General features: G+C 47.3%; 2 protein-coding genes across 5 annotated transcripts in view; one reads left to right on the plus strand and one right to left on the minus strand.

Annotated features, from left to right (window-relative positions):
• On the minus strand, nt 1-6,252 carry CA14 (carbonic anhydrase 14). Its single transcript, XM_070396798.1, has 11 exons — nt 5,668-6,252; nt 3,699-3,719; nt 2,629-2,808; nt 2,104-2,246; nt 1,793-1,888; nt 1,566-1,632; nt 1,194-1,351; nt 977-1,097; nt 729-749; nt 537-621; nt 1-424 (listed from the first exon to the last, which is right to left on the minus strand). The coding sequence occupies exons 1-11, from the start codon at nt 5,717-5,719 to the stop codon at nt 364-366; spliced, it is 1,005 nt and encodes a 334-aa protein (XP_070252899.1). The 5' UTR covers nt 5,720-6,252; the 3' UTR covers nt 1-363.
• The window catches only part of ANP32E (acidic nuclear phosphoprotein 32 family member E), a 25,953-nt gene continuing 8,880 nt past the window's right edge, over nt 5,690-22,762 (plus strand). The window contains exons 1-4 of one of the 4 annotated variants that reach the window (XM_070396802.1): nt 5,690-5,745; nt 17,268-17,417; nt 19,092-19,214; nt 21,468-21,633. In XM_070396802.1, the coding sequence (XP_070252903.1) occupies nt 17,268-17,417; nt 19,092-19,214; nt 21,468-21,633 (439 nt within the window). In that variant the 5' untranslated portion in view covers nt 5,690-5,745. Of the gene's footprint in view, nt 5,746-14,205; nt 14,569-17,267; nt 17,418-19,091; nt 19,215-21,467; nt 21,634-22,762 lie in introns of those variants that run through there. The other 3 variants (XM_070396799.1, XM_070396801.1, XM_070396800.1) reach the window with 3 other exon arrangements.

The raw sequence follows: 22,762 nt of genomic DNA on the forward strand, positions 1-22,762 counted from the left end.
TCAGAAACCTTAATTTTCAAATATATTGAGCAAAAATATAACCCCCACAACAGCAACCCTTTTTCCTGAGGCGATATCCTGCCCGTATCTAGCGAAAGAGCCATAAAGGAGAGGGGGTGGGGGAATTTGGGTCACATTCCCAACTTCCCCTACAACCAAACACAGCGTGCCCTCTGCATTATCAATGTAGGGCTCTCCTCATCTCCTATACGTTTTGAGAGACTGAAGTTCTTTCTTGACTGAGAGCCAGTCCATGACTGTCTGGAGGAAGGAGGGGTTTGTATTTCCGGCCAGTCCCTGTCCCCCATTCTGGACGCTCCCTGACAGGTATGACCTAGGAGTCCATGATGCTCGCGATGGAGTCTATTCCGTGGCTTGTACTGAGGTGAATCTCACACTCTTCTCGTCTTCCAACTTCTTCTTCCTGGAACAGGGAACGGGCATGACTGGTGGACTAGGAGAGACAGCTAAGTGGACTAAGAGAATGCTTTTCCATAGGAAAGAAGGGACTAGAGGAATGGGAAGTAGGGCCTCACTGGATTTTCTTAGCGATGAAATAAACCACCACCACAAGGCAGAGGCTGCCAACCAAGATTCCCACTCCTATGCTCAGCATTTCACCTGGGAGAGAAAGATGGGGGGTGTCAGCCTAAGACTGACATAGATATTGAGCCCTCCCCTTCTCGTTGAGGAGCCCCCCTCCCCAGAAACTGGGCAGGGTGCCTTACCTGTGGTATACGGGGATTCGTCTGTAAGGAAAGGAAACTTGGGTCAGTGGGGCGTCAGAGCCCCATCCCAGCGTGCCCCTGTACTTGGGGAAGTCACCTGGCCGCTGAGGGTTGGGGCCTGGTTCCCAGTCCAAGTGAGTCCTGGAAACCCTTACCCTCTTAGCCTTCTTTTCCTTCCAGGGGCCCCCTAGTTCCTGCCATGGAGAACCCCAGTTTCCCCCCTCCTTTTCCGAGCTTTGTACAGTCACCTTGGTTGAAAGAAGCAAGGACTTTTCGCTGATTGAGAGGTTGTGGGACTCGGTAGGTCTGTTCCAGGACCTGAGCGGGCTCCATCTCTCTAGAGAGTAGTGTCTCCTGAAGCTTTTCCAGCTAGAAGAGTGGGGTTCGAGCAGAGTGTCACTTAGGTGTGGGAAAGGGTCTGGGGTTACAGCTGTGGCGTTGCTGCCTCATCTCCCCACCACTCACCTGTCCCGCTGAAATCTGGACCTTCTGACTGAAGACTGTCCAGACCACACTCTGGTAGCAGGGGGGTGTGGTGAGCGAGCCATTGTAGCGGAAAAACTGTGCCAGCTCTGGGGGGAGCAGCTCTTTCACGCTGAAGGGAGGCACTGAGGTCTTCTGACCTGGGGGAGAACGGACTGGGATCATGCTCCCGCTGCACCCTAGCTCTAGTTTCCCTAGAAAGGGCGCCCGGAAGCAGAATTCCTGCTGCTACCTCACTCCCTCATCTCTGGCCTCTTAGTATTTATTTATTTATTTTGTGGTGGGAGTGGGGGAGGGAGGGATTTCCCTGATGTCTAATCTCACTTTGTCCTAAAATAGATTTTTAGGGCTCACCTTTATACCTGATTTCATGCAAGCGACTCAGAATGTGTTCATAAGCTGGATTCTCAGTCTCACCCACCTGGAAAGGGGGAGAGTTTGGCACGAGTCCATGTTTGGAGGAAGACATTCATTAGAAAATAAATGGTCAGAGCGGTTGCTCACTTGCCTTGGGAGGGAGACCAACAACAGACATGGGCAGAGTAGGACTGAGGGGTGCAGAGGGAGTGGGGGCCACTCACCTCAATGAGGATGCCCAGGACAGCCAGGCCCTGAGGGCTCTTCATAGCCTCACCCACGCTGTTGTAGGAATCAGAATCGTAATGCACGATGTGGAGCTGAGGGGGAGGGAGTCGGGTCATTTCATCTTTCCTCCACCACCCGCTCCCAAAGGCTCTGGCCTCAGCCGCCGCCACCCCCACTTCCAGCCCCAGATCTGCCCGCAGGGCCGGGTTATCCTCCACGTGTGACTCTCCCAGTTTCCAGGCCCTCCTTTCCCGGGGGCCGACCCTGCCTGTCACCACGTGCTGGTCCAAGCCCCGCTCTCTGGTACCTCTGCAGCCGAGGCTTTGCTGTTGATCTGGTGCTCGGACCCCATCAGGGATCCTCTCTCACCCCAGTGCAGGTGGAGCTGGACAGCTACATATTTCCGGGGAAGTCCCTCCAGGTACAGGGTAGGGGGCAGAGAGAGTTGCACTGTGAGGGAAAGAGAGCGAGAGCTCGGGTTGGTAGAGGAGTGTGGACACATCCCCACCCCTGGGTTGCCACCAATTCTTGGGAGACTTGGCCAGCCTTCTCAGTCTTCCTTCACCAATAGCACCCAGCCCTTCCCATGGGCCACTGCTTTTCTAGCACATCTTTCTCACTGAAGATCAAGTCGATGGTGTTAGACCAATCCACCCAGAGAGCTTGATCATAGACATTCAGTTCCCACTTTTGCTCCAGGAACCTCATCCCCATTCTCACATCTCCACGTGTCTAGAAGCAGCCTTGGGATTCAGAAGTCGGGAGAACGCTTCTCCCCCGACTGTAAGGTCAGAGCTCGCTCGGTCCCTTGCTGAGAGCCGGGGCTCGTTACCTGTGTGGCCATTGTTGTGCAGCTCCAGAGGCTCGGTGCCAGGCTGGTCATATCCGTGGGGCCGCAGAGCGGGCAAGTCCGAGTCAAAAGTCACACTGTTTGTCTCGATATTGATGGGGGACTGGGCATTGCCTCCACACTCAGGGAAAGAGGCCGGCCAGTGGTCTTGACCATGTGGGCCTGGTGGAAGTTACCACAGATATTTGTCCTGCCCTCCAGCCATCACCCCCCCCCCCCCCAAGTTACACATCTGTGTAGAGGCAGAGATGCGTGTCCTCCCGCCCCAGGTGAAGACCCCGCTGTGTTCAGCTGGGTGAGGTAGGAGCCCCCGCTGGACCCGATGCTTCTGTTTCTTCCTCCTCCCCCGGGGCAGGGCTGACCCCAGCTTTCCTGAGAGATGGGGGTCGTGGGTTTTACTTACCTGTAGTTTGAGGGCAAGAAAGCTCACTGAGAGGAAGAGGGGCTGGATAAAACCCCTCATGCCCAGCCGGGGAGGGGAGCAGGAGCAGGAAAACGGGACATAAAAGGGTCCCCGAGAGGCAGGGTCTCTGTAGGGCTTTTCCTCATTTGCTTTTTGCTCTCACCCTGGACCTTGCATCGACTCTGGACTTGTTAAGTTATTAATCAGAAGTTCAAAGGAATTGAATTCCACCTCCACCAGGATCACAAACAATCCTGCCATTCTGTGCCTTACCCCTGACCTCAGGTTCTGTCCCAGTTCCAGATGCAGGTTGGGGGTAGGATCGATCAGGATAGAGAGGTAGGAGGTGAATTGGCAGCTACGCTCACGGTTCATTTTCCCTATCCAATATTCTTTCCACTCCAACTCCCCCATCCCACAAACGGAGGACGTAACTGGCTTTTCTGCCGAGTCAGGGGGTGTGGGATTTGATGATTCGAACAAGGTCTAGGAGTCACATATCCAAAACCTAGGACCTGGGGTGATGGGGAAGGAAAGGAGCTAGGGCGAAAAGCTAAAGCAAGCCGTACGACATAAATCTTCCTGCCCGGTGAAGAGGTCCCCGTGTGAAAGGAGAAATCAGTGTAGGTAGGCCTTGGAGTCAGCTCACCCTCATATGTCCAGTGTTCATCTGCAAGGCAGAGTAATTTGAGTTACAGCCTGGGGCAGGGCCCTCTGGGGCATCTGTACCCTCCACCTCCCTCTCTACTCCCTCCTCCCTCCTCCCTCCTCCCTCCTTCTCCTCCCTCAGCTCCAGCACTTCCCATAGGAAGCCCTGAAACTGGACACCTCAGCGGAAAGGTCGTAAAGGTCAGGGGCCTATTTAAAATCACCAGCCAGGCTGTGCCTGTGCTTGTGCTGCGTAAAGGGGGTGGAGAAATAAAAGAGATAAAGCCCCGAGACTAAAATTAACCTGGATCCAAATGAGCAGTCCACCCAACCCTCACTTTTCCCCAGCCTGTGCCAAGCCAGTCTAACACTGAGAAGATCGGGGTGAGATGAGTGTGGGCAGGGGGTTTGGAGGAAAGAGATGAACAGGGAGGGAAAGGAAGTTCAGAGGAGGGGACAGTGTTACTGAGGGGAGAAGGGCATTGCCCAAATCAAAGCACTGAGCGGGCGGTGAACATTTAGCTCCCTCCTCTGGTTCCAGTCCCGCTAAAGGAAACGTCCCCCATCACCAGGAGCCTCTGCTCCCCAGATTCCCAGATGGCTAGGGAAGGCGGGAGTCAGGCCAGGGTCCACTCCACACGGAGGGTGGTGGGTGGGCACAGGCAGCCAGGCTGGCAGGGACAGGATGAAAGTGGAGCATTGTGTGTGGGAATGAGAGCTGCCAGCCGGGTCACATGCCAGGCTCGCGTGCAGTCCCGTCTGGGGCTGACAGGCAGGGGGTCTGCTGGCCCAGCCCTCACCGCACCCAGAGCCAAATTGCTTCCAGGGGGAAAGCGAGCTCTCCCTGCAGGTTCCGTCTGCATTATTCAAATGGCTAGAAACTTTGGAGAAAAATCCTAACTTCCCTCCTTTCTCTCTCTTATTCCCTTAAATTCCTCAGACTTCTAAGATATCCTTGATCTCAGTCTTGGGTTCTTCCGCTAGCCCATCCCTTGGTTCAGACAACAGTGAAAAGCCGCCCACCGGAGGCTAAGGGAGCCTCCATTCACCAGTTCAGTGGGACGTCCTAACAACTCGAACCCCTGGCCCTGGGCAGGGGCCGCCTGGCCCTTCCCCTCCACCACATCCTCACACACTTATTTTACATGGCTTCCTGAGGACTTTCCCCATTTTTTTCTCTTTCCTCAGATGCAATGAGCTGCTCTGCATTTGGCTCCCCCACCATCCTCTCTGTTCCACCGTGCTCTCTAGACAACCCTCTTCACCGTGTTCTTCCAACGACTCAATCACACACCTACTGGGTGCTGGGTACTGCGGGAGGCACAGGAGACACAAATATGAGGGGTGGGGTCCTGGGGACGCCCCCCGAAGCACCTCAGCCTGTTCTCCCAAGAGTCCCCCCTCAAGTCCCTGGGGCTCCTGAAAGGCCTTTATAAACTGTAAAGGGCCCAGCTGTGTTGACTATCATTGCTACTTCCTTCTAGGGAAAAACTGGGAAATTAGTCATTCCACAGACTCAAAGGGGCCCTTGGCCATGAGGTTCGTGGTCCGGCATCAGGGTCTGAGTTAGGCCGGTGGTTAGGCTATACCCCTCCTTGACATCAGTTTTTTATTTTCTCATTCCAGGGCTCTTTGACTCCCTAATTGGGGGAGTTAGTAGATGAGACAGGCCAGGAGGGCTGCCTGGGACGAGGGCAGTGGGGGCAAGAGCTCTGGAGAGAATCTAGCCAGCACAGAGGTTCCAGGGTGTGTTTACACATCCTGCCCCCATCCCCCCCAGATCCCCCCTCCTCACTAACAGCAGGGCTGGGAAGGCAGAGGGGAAAGAGGAAAGTGATCTTCTCCCCACCCCCTGTTGTGCCCCCCAATCACTGAGACTATTTTTCTAGCCCCTAGGCTTCCTTAACCACCCTCCTCCCGCTAAGCTTGCGTAAGGACATCAGCAGACACTGACATTCAGATGTACCTACCCCCGAAAGCAGCCAGGATCCAAATCACCTGTAGCAGGAACGTGAAGAACATGATGGTATCCTCAGAAGGAGCACAAGGTACTGGGAGTTTGGAGACTGGAGGACCAGATTAGAGAGGGGGGGAGGGAGAGAGAGAGAGAGAGAGTCAGAGAGAGAGAGAGAGAGTCCTGAAGTTGAATGTATTTCTCTCTTCTCTTTTTCTCTTGCTGTCTCTGTGTCTCTGTGGGCTTCCAGGGTGGTTGGTTCTCAGTCGGCTACCGTTGGTTTCGAGGTTCCCCAGGACAAATCTCACTGCCCTCTCTCTGGGCCCTCTCTCTTTTATCTCCCTCTGCAGTCTTCACTCTACTTGCTGGCCAGCGACTTCACAATTGCCTTCTGCTTTTAAGGTGGCTCTGGATGGGTATAGGTGGGGAGCTGGGCTGCCTGGGTTGCTGGCCAACAGCTCCTTAAATAGCCGATTAGGCATGCAGGTTGGCCCTGCTCAGAACCGAAGCACGCTGAGTGCACCCCGGGTTCCACTGGAGACCTGGCCCTGGCTCAGGAGCCCAGCTGGGTGAGCTCTTCCTTCCTCCTCTTTCCACACAGACACTGTTCAGAAGGGTGTCCCCTGGACGGGGAGCGGCAGGGAAGGAGGGCTCCGGGGTTCAATCCAGCCCACGCAGGGGGGACACTGGGTTCTCATTCCCCGGCTGGCTGCTCTGAGGAGCAGCTCCCTGGGTGGTGTGGGGCAGACGGTGGGAGGACCCGTTCCCAATCTCCTGAAGAATTTGAACGGCGCTGGAATAGGAAGAGGCCAGAGTTAGGAGACAGGTGACCAGGAGGAGTTGGGAGACTCAGGGTAGGAAGTCAAGGACTAAAACCTGAGTTGTGGGAAATAAAGAGGAGCAGCGAGGCCAAGAGAACTTGTCTGGAGTGCCTGTCACCACCCCCTTCCCACGGTGAGGCCCGGGTCCACGTGCCTGTGTGGCCTGGGTGGGGGGTGGGGGTTGTGTTTGTTGTATAAAGCCCATTTGTATGCCCAGCGGGGGAGGGGCTGTCGCAGCACCATGGGGAGACAGCGGCTCCAACTGCCAGACCCAGGCACCTCCCTCCCCAGGGAGTCCAGATCTAGGGCAGGCTTTTGTCACTGAAAAGGACACTAACCCCTGGCAGGGAGGCCAGGGCAGGAGGAGAGATGGGGAGACCTTAGGAACAATCACTGCCATCACCAAAAAAGGCGGGCTCCAGAGAAAGAGGGGGGAGGGAGCACAGAGAGACCATGTGACCCGGCTGGAAGAGGGGCCCAGGGTCTTCCCTCCCAACAAAGGGCTGAGCAGGACACGCGGGGCCCAGTGAGACCTGCCACCGGGAGCTGGGCGCGGGGCCGTGTCGGGAATGTGGGCTGCTGCTTGCTCCCCACGGGACTGGAAATCCCGATCGGAATGTACACCCGAAGTCCTTCATTAGAGATTGGGAAACCCAAACACTTTCAGACCAGACGCTGCGATCTCTCTCTCCTCCGTACCCTTCATCAGTCACCAGCCCGGAGGATGCTCCCATCTGAGCTCCCTCTGCCCTCCCTCCTCGCTCCTGCTAAGTAGCAATAAATAGCCAAAGCAAAGCGAGCAGGATAAACGCCCAACAGAATAAAGCCTGTGCAGGGTCATCAGCACCTGCGGAGGCAGGAGCCCCTGGCCCAGGCCTTTCTGTGGCTGATCTGCAAAGCCAAGCCATTTTGCAGATGTCACTTCCTTTTTAATTCTCTCATCACCCTCGATATGATTTTTCCCTTACAGGAAAGTTGTCATTGTTAATCCCCACCAAGGATATATTTTTCTATTTATTTATTTATTTTTTTTAGAGGAAGTGGAAGGGAGGGAGGGAGGGAGGGAGGGGGAAAGAAAGAGAAACATCGATGTGAGAGAGACATATGATTGGTCGCCTCCCACATGCTCCCCAACCGGTCTGGGTTTGAACCTGCAACCTGCAACCCTGGTACATGCCCTTGACACGGAGTCGAATCCTCGGCCTCCCCTCCCACCCCCCATGCATGGGCTGCTGCTCTATCCATTGAGCAACACCAGCCAAGGCACTTACTGTAAAGTTTTGTTTTGAGGTTCCCATAAAGTCCCCACACATCTCATCTAAGAAGAATGGATGGTAAAGTGTAAATTAGACTTCCTGGGGATGAGGATAGTTATCACAGAGGAATAAGAAGGGGGAAAAAAAAAGCAAAGAAAAAGCAGAGCCCTGGCTGGGGTTGGCCTGTGCACCAAAGGGTCTCGGATTCCATTCCCAGTCAAGGGCAAATACTTGGGTTGCAGGTTCACTCTCTGCCCCCTGGTCGGGGCGTGTGTGGGAGGCAACCAGTAGATGTGTCTCTCTCACATTGATGTTTCTCTCTTTCTCCTTCTCCACCCTCCCCCCGCCCCTTCCATTCTCTCTGAAAAGCAATGGAAAAAATATTCTCTGGTGAGGATTAACAAAAATAAAAGAAAATAAAGAAAAGAAAGCAGAGACGTCTTTTGCTTGGCACTAAAGAAGGGGCCTGCTCAGAATGAGCTCGGAGTTCCCGGGGAGCGCCTGGGGCTGTGATTCAGCCGCCCCAGGCAGGGAGTGTGTCTTGCCAGGCGCCACCTCCTGGTTGTCTATGAACTTTTTTTAAAAAAAAACTTTGTTAGAATTTGAATTTAAAATGTTTTGTGATTCCTTCTGGGAAGTGTTTCACTGCCGGTGGGCTCTGGGATTTTGTCTACACAATTGAACACTGTTTCACAAAGATGTCTGAGCCCCAACTCAGCATTTCTCACTTCCGAGTGAGCAGCTCCTCTAGGCCCTCGTGCTTCCCCAAAGGACAAAGGGCCTGGTTTCTAGACGAGGGAAGCACCATCTCCAGAGACTTGCCTTTATTTTGATCTTTGGCTCCCATGTGGATATTTCTGATGTCACCAGGCTGCTTTGGGATAGACGTCAAGAGGAGCCTTATATGTTTAAGAAAAGAAGCCTCCCCACCCCCACCCCCACCCTCACTCTCACCCCCACCCCCACCCTCACTCTCACCCCCACCCTCACTCTCACCCCCTTAGTTGCTACTCAAACTCCGGCACCTTTGTTTTAATTCCACTTTCCAGCCCTTGCCTTACACCGGGTTTGGCTGAAACCCTACAAAAACCAAGGCACTCCGCTGCCTTCTGGCGCCATCTCCTGACCTTTCAAAGGTAGTGAAATGTGAACAGGTCAGAATCAAAAGCGTCCAAGTGTGGCGAGTTTTGGGTTTGTTTTTCCTTCAAAGGCCCTTTTTAAAAAAAGGATATGTAAACTTACTAAATATCCCAAATAGTCTAAAACACCTCACAGGAAGCCACTAGGTGCTCTGAGTTTGTATGACGAGTACAGTGGGGCCTTGACTTACGAGTGTCCCGACTAACGAGTTTTTTGAGATACCAGCTGTCTCCCGGCAGATTTTTTGCATTGAGTTGGTAGAGTAATTTGAGTTAACGAGCTCGGTCTCGGAACGAATTAAACTCGTCAGTCAAGGCCCCACTGTATCTGAGAGTTCAGAGAGGAAGGGAGGCAGATCAAAAGGAACTTCCTCAAGCAGTACAGGTGGTAACTGATTGCTGAGGGCAGAGAATCAATGAGGAGACAGAATTCGATAGCACCTGATTTCCTACAAGTGCAAGCAACTGTATTCCGTGAAGTAATACAGACCCAGAAATAGTCTAACTTGGTAGATAGTCACATTTATTATCACACCCTTGTCTTCTAACACATTGGTACTGAAGCCCCTTAGGTGAACACAAAAGTTTCCAAGAATTAAAGTAATTTGGGGGAGGGGTGGATCACTTTCTTAGTTTTCCAGTTCACATGCAGGACAGATACTAGTACAGTATAAGAATCTTGTAGAAAGAGGACAGGTAAGAATTTGTGGTCTGAAATGTTGTAACTTTAATTAAAAAGGAGTAAGTTTGTGTCATGCATTGATTCCATGCCCAGAACACTGCCTGGTACATAAATATTTGCTGATTGAATGAATGAATCTAGTCATTAGGACATTTATTTACTTTTTTTTTTTTTTTTTTTTACCTTTGCTATTTCGCAGAATTTTATACCAGAAGGATCCTCAGGCATCATTCCAACTCCCTATTTACCTTGTAAAGACTGAGCTTTGAGGGATTTAGGGATTTTCCTGTGGTTTGTCATACAGTTGCTAAGCTGAACCAGAGCAAGGATATAGGTACCACTGAACTTCCTCCTGTACCACTGCTTCTCAAACGACAGTGTGCATCAGAATCGTCTGGAAAGCTTATTAAAATACAAATTTCTGGGCCTCCCCCTTTCACAGTTTCTGATTCCATAGTTTGGGGTGTGTCCAGAAATTTGCATTTCTGACAGGTTTCAGTGTGACGCTGAGGCTACTGGTCTGAGGCACCACACAAGAACGAATGCCCCACACCAACTGGAGAAGCAGAGGTAGCAGGGGATTTGCCACTCTTTGTAGGGGTTCCAGCCATCTCGAATTGTTCTTTGCAGTCACTTTTGTAGAGTTTAGCAACAATACCTTCGTTAGTTATAAACATATATGGAATACTTCCAGGCGCTAGGCATCATGCCAGACCCTAGAAATAAAAAATTTTATCAGATGTAATCCCTGCCCTTAAGAACTTCTTAGGGGATGCAGATACCTTACTCAATTACTGTAATACAATGGTGACAAGTTCTAATTAGCGGTAGAGCAAAGTGTTTATGGGAACCAAGGCAGATGGACAATTAGCAGTGAGATTTTCTTGACCTCATGTCAACAGTCTTTCCACAGGAAGGGAGCATAACTAGGTCCTGTAGTCACATGTAAGAACATAAAAATTGCTACTCCAAGGAAGGCAGACTCCTGCTTCATTGTCTCTGAGGGTGACACCAAATGATAGGTTATATCAAGGCCGGATTCTCTTAATATAGCTGATAAACTGCTCCCTTTGCAAGGAGGAAGGACAAAGGATATCATGGTGCCCTAGAATTGTGATTATTTGTCCCATCTGCTTTGGTGGCCACCTCATTCTGCCTATCTTCTTTTTCTTCTTCTTCCCTACCATTTTTCTTTTTCTTCTCTACCATTCATCTAACTCAAATGATGATTGTGTACCAACCCAAGCAAAATACATTAACACTTCCTTTCGATTGTTTGAAGATTCCGTTAAAGATAATTTTTTCTTTATTTTCCTTTATGTCTGAATTGCTATCGGGATAGAAATTAGAGGGTAATACACCAAAATCTTGTGACGAGGGGTATTAGTGGTTTAAATCATCCCCTAAATAAGAAGTCTATTCTCAGATCAGAATGTGACAAATGATTTGGATTTCTTTGAAACCTTATAATGAACTAGCTTGCTGTGCTTTCATTGACATTTTGCTCTCAAAATATCTATACATTTTTCAAAAGGATATGGGACTTGAAGGGTAAAGTCACTTGGCTGAGGTTACATAGAAATATTAATAGGACAAAGAATCAGGCTCTGACTGACCCCTCACTCAAAAGGTGTTAAAATAATTAAAAAACAAAAATCTTTAAAAAAAATATTTTATTGATTTTTTACAGAGAGGAAGGGAGAGAGAGGTAGAGAGTTAGAAACATTGATGAGAGAGAAACATCGATCAGCTGCCTCCGGCACACCCCCTACTGGGGATGTGCCCCCAACCAAGGTACATGCCCTTGACCAGAATCGAACCTGGGACCCTTGAGTCCGCAGGCTGACGCTCTATCCACTGAGCCAAACAGGTTAGGGCAAAAAACAAAAATCTCTAAAGAAAATAAAACGAAGCCCTAGCCGGGTCCCAGGTTCGATTACGTCAAGGGCAGGTACCTTGGCTGCAGGCTCCTCCCCCATCCAGGACCCTGGTCTGGGCTCCTGAAGGAGGCAACCAATCGATGGGTTTCTCTCACATTGATGTTTCTCTCTGTCTTTCCCTTTCTCTTCTACTCTCCCTAAAAATCAATGGAAAAATATCCTCAGGTGAGGATTAACAAAAAAGTAAATAAAAATAAATAAATAAAAGGAAATAGAGGGCAATTCTGGCTCAGTTAATTCCCTGTAGTAGCTAAGGAGGCATTGCTCTGAGGAGGAAGTACAAATACAAAAACCAATAAACCTTTTTTTAAAGCTTCAAGTAATTTCTAAGGCAACACCTGCAAAAGTGAAATGCAACATTTTTTAAAGGTTAAATTGGCTTTATTCAATGATTCACAAATCACTAATTAATGCGCTCACAGACCCTGCATTCTCCCCATTGTTCTACCATTCATCTTGCATTTTATTTCATGTATCACATGTATCTTATTTCAGTAACCCTCTCACAAGTTGGTTATAAATCCATGCACTTTGGGAAGGATTGGCCCTTTTGCTCCTTTTTTAAAACAATAAAAAAAAAACAGTTCCTTGGAGTTGGCACCAGAATGGTAGAGAACATCTGATATTGGAAATGGTTTGTCACTTTTCCTTAATTATTATTTTAAATTATAGAAGTGATAGCTGGTTAGGGAAAATAGAAGATTCAAAAAAATAACATCACTCAAAATTCTCACAACTAGAGATAACCACTGTTAATATTCTGATACCTTACAAACTTTTTTTCTATGAAGCTACATCCGAATGCATATATTTTGTGTGTATAAATATTGTTTTTATAAAAATAGGACCATACTATATACATAATTGGTCTATAACCTTTCTAACATTACTTTGTGAACATGCTTCTATGTCAAAAATATAAATCCCTGTCATCAATTTAAGCTGGATAGTATTATATAGAAGTAACTGATGTATTGAACCAATCCTTTGCCTTCAGACTCTTAGGGTCCCCCTCCCCAGTTTTTACCTATAACAAACAATATTTCAATCACAATATTATTGTTCACGTATATTTACACATTCGTCCAATTGTTTTTTAAAGTGGAATTGCAAGAGGGCATATAGTTTTTTGTTTTTTTTTTAAAAACCCACCTTTTTATTGGGAAAAAATGTTCAGATTCATTCCTTTTTAAAAAATAAAGTTTGTGGAGGTATAAATTACATACAGTAAAATCCACCCTTTTTAGTGTACAGTTCTATGAATTTTGACAAATGCATACAATTGTGTGACACCATCATAATCAAGATGTAGAGCAGTTCATCACCCCTGACACCCTCCCTGCCATAATTCCTTTGTGCCCCTTCATAGTCAGCTTCTCCCCACACTCATCCTTTGGTCACGACTGATCTGTTTTCTGACCCTATAATTTTGCCCTTTCCAGAAAGTCTATGTATTATATTGTACAGTATGTGGTCCTTTTTTTGTTATTGTTCATTTTCACCTGAGGATTTTTTAAAGTATTTATTTTTTCAATTAAAAAAATTTAAAATATTTTTATTGATTTCAGAGAAGACGAGAGAGACAGAAACATCAATGATGAGAGAGAATCCATTGATTAGCTACCTCCTTCAAGCCCCACACTGGGGATCAAATCTGCAACCCGGGGGCATATGCCCTGACTGGAAATTGAACCGTGACTGCCCGATTCCTGGTTCATAGGCCGACACTCAACCACCAAGCCATGCTGGCCAGGCTATTTTTATTGATTTTTAGAGAGAGAGGAAGGAAGGGCGAGATAGAAACACCGGCAATCTTTGTGGTGGGGCAGGATCTCAGGGAATTATCAGGGTGACGCCAGCAGAATTTATCAGGCGCAATCATGGTGGAAGTTAAAATACCATTTTTTAATGTGGTATTTTAAAATCAATATATTTTTATTGATTTCAGAGAGGAAGGGAGAGGGAGAGAGAGATAGGAACATCAATGATGAGAGAAACTCATTGATCGCAGCTTCCTGCACGCTCCCCACTGGGGATCCAGCACCCAACCCAGGCATGTGCCCTTGACCTGAATTGAACCCGAGGACCCTTCAGTCCGCAGGCTGATGATCTATCCACTGAGCAAACCGGCTAGGGCTAAAATACCATTTTCATTCCGCCTCTGGTTCTGCACCAGAAGCCTGACCCAGCAGGGCAGTGCCAGGAAGGCATGTTTTTTATGTGATGTGCGTGCATGTTGCTGTGCACCTTGCCTACAAAGCAGGAGCTGTGCTTTCAAATCGCCAAGAACCAGTGCGTGCTGTGTGGTGAATACCCAATCTCGCAACTTGGGCACGGAAGACGGATGTTTTCCTTCTCCCTTTAACACTAAGGACATAAAGAAGAAAACAAAACAAAACACCCAAACAAACCCAGCAAGCATCAGAACCGCCCGAGAGCCTAGAGAAAGCGCGCCAATCACACAAAGAAAAGTAGGGGGGCTAGTGGGATTCAAAATAATTTCCCAGGACGAACACCCTCCTGGACCTATCGGAGTTAACTGCGCGCTTGGTTGTAGCTAATAGACACAGCTTGGCTGGTTCGGGCCCGCCCTCGAGGCTGATGGACATTTGTGCTGTCCAATGGAAGAGGGCAATGTTGAAGCATTAACCAATGCACTCGGGAGGTGGGCGGAGTGTGGGCCAGGGGGTTGGCGGTGTCGTGTCATGGAGGCTCAGTCTCTCAGCAGCCATTGAAGGGGAAGGAACTGCGGGTGTGTGTATGTGTGTGCGTGCGTGTGTGCATGTGAGTGCGCGCGCGAGTGTGTGGACAAGGAGGTGCTGGCAGCCGACTTAGAGTCCCAACTCCTTGGACTCCATCTGCCATTCTCTTCTTTCTCCCCCACACCTCTCTGCTGGTGGTGGGCGTTTATATTTGCGTTCCTTTTCATTCATTTCCAAATCTTTTACAATTTGAGGGTTGGGGGTAGTGGGGAAGGCAGGGCCGGATAACGGAGGAGAGGAGGAGCAGAGAGCAGGAGGAGGACATGGAGATGAAGACGAGGATTAACCAGGAGTTGAGGAACCGAGCCCCGGAGGAGGTGAGATGACTCAGCCCCCTCCCCTTCCCCACCAGCCAGTGTTCGGAGGATCGGGTTTCGGGGGGGGCCCGGGTGGGTGCGCGGGGAGGGGTCATGAATTAACCCCAACCCCAGGAAATATTCAATTTGAAGTTTAAATCATTCATATCTTTTACTTAAAATGGCGAAGGGTGTAAGTTTCTAGGGGCGTTTTTGTGTGTGCCTGGGGGCTTAGTCCCCTTCTCCTCTCCGGCGTCCTGGCCGCGTGGGGGCGGGAAGCCGGGTGTCGCGGGCCGCTCGGCTCCCCGAGTGGCTCCTCCGGGGACAGGCAGCGTGGGCGCGACCCCGAGTCCCGCTCGCCCCTCCGCAGCCATCGTCGCCCGAGAAGTTAGTCCAACTTTTCCTCGGGGCTGCCCTCTTTTGGGGGGAGGGGCGGCCCGGCCCGGAGGCCCCTGGGCGCCCGCCGACGTCGCGCCCGCGCAGCCCGGGGTCGCTCCCGAGGTCGGCGACCCCCGCCGGCGGCGCCCACTCCCCGGGGAAGCGCGCGCCGACCGCGCGGGCGGAATCTGGGTCAGCGGCCGGCGCTCCGGCCGCGGGGAAGTTTGGGGGACTCGTCGCGGTAATCGGCGGTGGGCGGGGACCCGAGGAGCAGCCTCCTTCCCCGCGGCGTTCGGCTTGTCTCGCCGTGGCGGCCGCGACTCCGAATTTGATCCCCGGAGACGGTTTCACCAAACTCAGCGCCTGGGTCGTAGGGGTTTTGTGCTCAAAGATGGGTTCGGCGGAACGAAATGCGGCGCGCTCGCCGCCGTCGCCTTAAAGGGACGGGGTTGGGAGGGGCCACGCGAGGCGGGGTTGCGGTCAACTTTTGGGGGGTCGGGCGGGAGGCGTTTCCGCCTCCTTCCCGAGGGCGCCTCTCCGGCGTCACCCAGCCATCCCGCCCCGGGCGGAGGCGGCACTGGGAGGCGACCCCGTTTTTCCGGGGGGAGTCCCCGCCCCGTGTGGGGTTTCCGTCGGCCGGAGAGGCAGGTCGCCAGAGTGGGGCCGGTGCCAGAGGGAACCTCGCGCTTCTGGTCCCGGAGGAGAGAGAGCGTCAGGAGCCGTAACGGCCAGAGATGAGTTTATGCCGGAGTCGGACGGAAGGGATGTCACCTCTCCGCGGCGGCCGCGGTGCTGTGCACCGGCGTGAAGATGGGCAGGGCTGCCCGGCGGCGGCGAGCACTCGTAAAAGTTTGTTTCCCGGAATTGGCAGGTGGCGGGAGGAGGAAGCGGCCGCTGTTATCAGAGAGAACTGGACGTTTTCCAGCTCCGACTCTCTGGGGGCTGCAGGAAAAAACAAACTTAAGAAGCTGCATCCCAGAAGCACACGTTTAGAATGCGCCTTTACGGCCTGGGATGGGAAAGTGGACTTATACCCCCTCCATCCTTTTACCTGCCCCACCGCGGTCACCCCTCCCCCGCGCTCTTACCTAGGGCCATGGAAGTAATTTCCTTTCCAGTTTTGGCGAGTGCCCGGATGTTGCTTTTTGCAGCCTCTCCTTCCTCCCCTGTGGTGTAATAACGGTCGTGCGTTTGCATACCTCTTCCCAGTTTACAAAGCACCGTTCCCCTTTGCTGCTCACTGGACTCCTGCAGACACACTGGGGAGGTGGACTGTGTTAGTGGCGTCCCGGGGCCATGCGGTTATTCGGGTGGAGGAACCGGTGTTCTGACACCAAACCTAGCGGCCCTCTCCGCTCAGCGGCGCTACCACGTTCTGTCTGGCACCAGGCAGGTCATTCATTCTCAGTCAACCAGTCATCACCTGCCTCTCCGGCCGACGGCTCGGCTTCCTCGTCTCTAAACAGATCATGATGCCTTCTTCTCTGCTCACCGAAGTCATTATGGCGAAGACACTTTCAAGGAGAGAAGGTGGCGCTCCTTGTTGCTAATTTGAGCGCTCAGAACACTTGGAACATATGGGAATGGAGAGTCAGGGACTTCTGCCTCCCCCTTAAGATTAAGGCCGGGTAGGCCCACAGCAGAAAGTCTTGTTCTACAGCTCCGACCTAATAGAGGGTCCAGCCACCACCTGTCCCCTCCCAGGCATGGGGAGAAAGTCACAAAAATGCTGCCAAGATGGCAGGGAGAAATAAACATTTTGTCAACGATGTATCATTCTGGGTGGTATTGTTTGGCCTTGATATTAGAACAGATAACATCCAAAAGCTGGGTTGTCTCAGGAGGAGCTTTCTAACATTTCTTCATGGAGGGTAACATGGTATTTTTGAGTTTTGGTGGCATTTATCAACCAAAGATAAGGGGGATTAAACTGAAAAAAAAAAAAAGTGAAAAACTAATTTCCTTGCTTCTCTCTACTGTTTTCAGGCAGCTCACTCGCATCCTTTCCCAGGAGCCTAGGTGTCCCCTCCCTGCATAAATATATGCCCTGATGTTGAGAGTTCTCCTCAGAGTTGGAAACAAGTTTCACATGGGAACTTTCTTCAAAGGTTTTTTTTTTTTTTTTAGTTCATCAGTGATTTGAAGCAGGCATTAAACTTCTTAGTCCAGGTTTAAATGTAAAGGGTTAACTTATAGTGATGACTGGTTGACTGTATTTCAGTATTTTTGGAGAATGAAAAAAGGGATTGGTGGTTTTAATATTCACTTTTCCAGAGTGTCTGGACCCCAGGTCTTTTGCTAAACAGACTGCAAACTGAAGAATCATTCTTGTTCTCTTACAGATGACACAGTTAGTCATTGATAACTGCCGTTGTGTCAATGGGGAAATTGAGGGCCTGAATGATACTTTTAAAAAACTAGAGTTTCTGAGTATGATTAATGTGGAACTAAGTTCACTGGCCCGGCTTCCCAACTTAAATAAACTTCGAAAGGTAAGTTGACATTAGGCATCAAAGCATCATGATTTGAATGCCAAGGGCTATTCTGTGTTTGTTTTTTTACCAAATGTAATAACTATTCTGCCTTATTTATTTTATTTTATTTTTACTATTCTGCCTTTTAACTAAAAGGTTCTAAGTTTCTAGAGGTAAGCAAAAGGGCTATGTAGAATTTTGGAATCAGCTGTAATAAGTGCTTTTATAAATTTATTTTATATATGTATATTGATTTCAGAAAAGAAGGGAGAAGAGGGAGAGAGAGATAGAAACATCAATGATGAGAGAGAATCATTGATCGTCTGCCTCCTGCACACCCTACAATGGGGGTCAAGTCTGCAACCCAGGCATGTGCTCTGACGGGGAATTGAACCGTGACCTCCTGGTTCATAGGTCGACACTCAACCACTGAGCCATGCCGGCTGGGCTTGCTTTTAGAAATTTATATTTAATAATGAGTTGCTTTATGGTATGAATTTCAACTTAACATTTTCAGCTTAAAGTTTTCCTCTGAAACATAAAATCCAACTGTTAAACAATTGGAACCAAACCTACATTAGGAGACATTATTCCGACAGTCCCCGGCTTATAGTGGTTTGACTTACAACGTTTTGACTTAATGATGGTGTGAAAGCAATATGCATTCAGTAGAAACTGCACCACCAGTTCTGAATTTTGATCTGTTGCTGGGCTAGCAATGTGGGGTATGTTACTCTCTCGTGATGCTGAGCAGTGGCAATGAGCCACAGCTCCCAGTCAGACACGAGATCATGAGGGTAAACAACTGATATCCTACAGTGTATATGTTAATTGTATTAGCTGATTTTGCCCAACTATAGGTTAATTAATGTAAGTATTCTGAGCATGTGATAGGCTAGGCATAAGCTATGATGTTGCTAGGTTAGGTGTATTGAATGTATTTTTAAAAAAAATATATTTTATTGATTTTTTACAGAGAGGAAGGAAGAGGGATAGAGAGAAACATCGATGAGAGAGTAACATCGATCAGTTGCCTCCTGCACACTCCCCTCTGGGGATGTGCCCGCAACCAAGGTACATGCCCTTGACTGGAATCGAACCTGGGACCCTTGAGTCCACAGGCCGACGCTCTATCCACTGAGCCAAACCGGTTACGGCTGAATGCATTTTTTAAAAATCCTTATGTGAGGATATTTTCCCATTGACTTTTAGAGAGAATGGAGGGAGGGGAAAGAGAGAGAGGAGGGGAGAGAGAGAAACATCTATGTGATAGAGACACATCAATTGGTTGCCTGCCGCATGTGCCCTGACCTGGGTTGGGGATTGAGCTGCAACCGAGGTGTGTGCCCTTGACTGGGAATCAAACCTGTGACCCTTTGGTCTGCAGGCTGATGCTCTAACCACTGAACAACCCGACCGGGGCATTAAATGCATTTTTGACTTGCAATATTTTGGACTTACAATGGTGGGTTTATCTGGATATAACCCATCATAAATCAAGCATCCATCCATACAGGAGTTCTAACATACTCTTTGGTGGTTGTAGGTGGAATTTGGAAATTAATTACTTGTGACAGTCTTGAAGCCAGAGAGAATGACAAATGCTTTCTGTCAAATTGATATATTTTTAAAATCTTTGATCTGTTCTAAGTCTTCACCATTCTTTGTTTTCTCCCCATGTTGAATATATAGTTGGAACTTAGTAACAACAGAATTTCTGGAGGGTTGGAAGTCCTGGCAGAGAAATGTCCTAATCTTACCCACCTCAATCTGAGTGGAAACAAAATAAAAGATCTCAGTGCACTAGAAGCTCTGGTAAGTGGAAAGGTTTGTCTCTGGGCTTGCTTTTTTGGTTGAATTTTCTGAGATTTGCATATATAGGGTATCCAAAAAAAAGTATACACACACTTTGAATAATTATAAAGGCAGTGTTTATTAAAACGCATTTCATTTTCAAAATTGAGCTATCAGCTGTTAAAGTGTATATACATCTTTTTGGGGATACCATATATATAACACATATGCATATTATATATATAAAATATATATATTAGCAGGAACAGAAAAATATTGCTCATTTATTTAGTAGACAAATATTTTTCTTTTATTCATCAGTAGAATACAAGAATATAAATAAGGCCCTAGCTGGTTTGGCTTGGTGGATAGAGTGTCAGCCTGCGGACTGAAGTGTCCTGGGTTCGATTCTAGTCAAGGGCACATGCCTGGGTTGTGGCCTCGATCCCCAGTAGGGGGTGTGCAGGAGGCAGCCAATCAATGATTCTTATCATTGATGTTCCTATCTCTCTCTCCCTCTCTCTTCCTCTCTGAAATCAATAAAAAATATATATATAAAAGAATATAAATAAGAAGGTTAAAAAGCATACAATGAATACCATGTTGGAAGGAAAAAAGTAAAAGAAGATAGGAAGGTACAATAAAGTTTAATCAGTCACTCAAATGAGACACCAATATTAGAAGACTATTGTAAACACTGAAAAATTTCAGATGGTTTTTAATTACTAAAAAATAGATACTATATTCATAGTACTTTGAATAACAATTTTCATTGATATTACCTATCAGAATAAAAGTGAAAATTCATATATATCAGAAATTTTTATCTGCTTATTGTGAAAAATACTGATAAATATTTATACAAATACTTAAATATCAGGAGAGGTTATTCTATTGATTTCTATTTCATTCTTGTGAAACTTCTGAATTTCTTATATATTATTATCTAGATCAGCGATTTTCAACCTTTTTCATCTCATGGCACACATAAAATAATTACTAAAGTTCTGCTACACACCAAAAAATATATGTTTTGCTGATCTGACCAAAAAAAAAGCATTTTGAATGATTTACAGAAAAAAAATAATTACCTACCCTTTTTGCTCCAAAGTGACTTTTTAAAAAATCAAGTGCCCATACAGAATTTCTGGTATCAAGAATTAACCAATCAGATACAACCTTATGTGATGCGACCAATAAGATGCAACTCTATTATATGACATGTATTTATGGTTCAAGACAGGGCATTCACACCAGATGGCTAGTGTTGTGTTGTTATTTATTTATTTTAAATCTCACCTGAGGATATTTTTCCATTGATTTTTAGAGAGAGTTGAAGAGAGAGGAAAGACAGAGAGAAACATCAATGTGAGAGAAACACATCGATTGGTTGCCTCCTGAACAAGCCCTGACCAGGGCCCAGGCTGGGGAGGAGCCTGCAACCAAGGTACGTGCCCTTGACCGGAATCAAACCTGGGACCCTTTGGCCCAGAGACTGACACTCTTTCCACTGAGCAAAACTGGCTAGGGCGTGTTGTCATTTTTTTATTTGATAATCGAAGGGAAAAAGAGTTGAGTGCCCCTGACTAGTCAGGTATTGCATGTTTTAAAAATTCTTGCAGCACACTGGTTGAAAATCATTGATCTATATGGTTAAGGCTTTCTTTTCCTTTTAAGTAAAACATTAAGATAATTTTTTAAACCCATGAGAAATTTATTTTATTATCAACTTTAAGAGTTGAATATCTGGTCTGAAAATTTCTAGTATTTTCTTAAATTCTATTCCTTTTCCTTTCTTCTTGACTTTTTTTTTTTTTAGTTATTTCATTATTTGCTCATTTGTTTCCTAGTATGAGGAAAGGAAAAGAAGATAAAGTGGAAATTGTTGCTCTGATTTTTAAAAAGTTTGTGAAGAGGTTGAAATTGTTGGAAGTAAGTTTGTGGATTTAAACTAAACATGTTATTATTGTTGCCTATTTGTGCGTAGATCTGCTCAACAAATATATTGAGTGCCTTTTATAAGTAAGGCACTAAGCCAGGTGCTGGAGACACAGCAGTTGAACACAACCAAGTTCCTACTTCTGTGGAGTTAGCATGCCAGCGCTTCGTTAAGAGAATTGGCTGTGTTTGATATAATAACCCTTCATTATAAAATTCTAAAGATTCAAAACTCATCCTCTGATTTCAAGTACATGTTTTCTGGTTCATGAATTAAAAGAAAATAACAAGATATTTTACATTTTGATTGTAAGTTTTAACTTCTTATTTTTCCAGCAAAATCTTAAAAATTTGAAAAGTCTTGACTTGTTTAACTGTGAGATCACAACCCTAGAAGATTATAGAGAGAGTATTTTTGAACTGCTGCAGCAAATCACCTACTTAGATGGATTTGATCAGGAAGATAACGAAGCACCAGACTCGGGAGCAGAGGATGATGAGGGTAATCATTCATAATACTCACAAATGTGCCACAATTATAGCCTGTACTCTAACCATGCAAATTAGATTGGGCATGGATATTTAGGTGTAGGGAAAAAAAGATGTTAGTAAGACAAGAAACATTTAGAAACCTATAGCCCTAGTCCTATATTCTTTGAGATTTCTGATAGCTTTGGGGGCATTTAATGATCATTATATCAGGCTCCATGAAATTTTATATATCTGTATAAGCCACCCAGTAAAAGTGGCAACTTTTATTTATGTATGTATGTATGTATGTTATGTTATGTTAAGGTTTTTTTTGCAACTTTTAAAATAGTACTTTAAAAAAAAACCCAATAAAAGGCTACGCAACCGTCCGACCGGTAGCTGTGATGTGCAATGACCACCAGGGGGCAGATGCTCAACGCAGGAGCTGCTGAGCTGTGGTGACTTGGCAGTGGCGTTTCTCAGGTGACCCACCCCAGAACCAGAGAGGAGGGAGCTCGATTCTGGGGTATGTCACCTGAGAACTGCCCTCTCACACTCTGGGACCTCTCAGGGGATGTCAGAGAGCCAGTTCCTGCCCAATCCCCGCAGGCCAGGCTGAGGGACCCCACCCTGCTGGACACTTAATCAATTTCCTTTCAATGTGCACAAATCTAGTTATCTATAATAGCCACTAAGTAGAAACAACCCATGTTCATCAATTGATAAATAGAAAAACAAAATACAATATATATATATATATATGAAAAATATTCAGCCATAAAAATGAATGAAGTACTGATACCAGAGTGAACCCTGAAAACCTTCTACTAAGTTAAAGAAGCCGGAGACAAAGGGCTACATATTGTATAACTATATTGAAATGTCCAGAGTAGGCAAATTCACAGAGTACAAAGTAGATTATTGGTTGCCAGGGCTAGGGGAGGGGAGAATGGTGAGTGCCAATGGATTTGGGGTTACTTTGGGGTTGATGGAAATGTTCTAGAATTAGATAGTGAATATATATTTTTGGGAAAATGGGTGACTAACAGATAAGATGGACAAAATAGCTGTTATTAGTAATGGTACACTTTGTTACTATTATTTGAAAAGAATTGGTGGATAAACAATGTTATAAAGTGATGGAATGATGGACAAGCAGG

This window comes from Myotis yumanensis, unplaced genomic scaffold, assembly GCF_028538775.1.
Source record: "Myotis yumanensis isolate MYYU_CA2020_CCGP unplaced genomic scaffold, mMyoYum1.0.hap1 SCAF_17, whole genome shotgun sequence".
NCBI lineage: Eukaryota > Metazoa > Chordata > Mammalia > Chiroptera > Vespertilionidae > Myotis > Myotis yumanensis.

What these genes read in the sequence shown, in the direction of transcription:
- CA14 (XM_070396798.1), bottom strand. Translation starts at nt 5,719, where the DNA reads ATGTTCTTCACGTTCCTGCTACAGGTGATTTGGATCCTGGCTGCTTTC. An exon ending in GCAAAGCCTCGGCTGCAGAG is followed by an intron (nt 1,889 to 2,103) that starts GTACCAGAGAGC and finishes CCTCCCCCTCAG; the next exon opens with CTCCACATCGTGCATTACGA. An exon ending in CGAATCCCCGTATACCACAG is followed by an intron (nt 622 to 728) that starts GTAAGGCACCCT and finishes TTTCTCTCCCAG; the next exon opens with GTGAAATGCTGAGCATAGGA.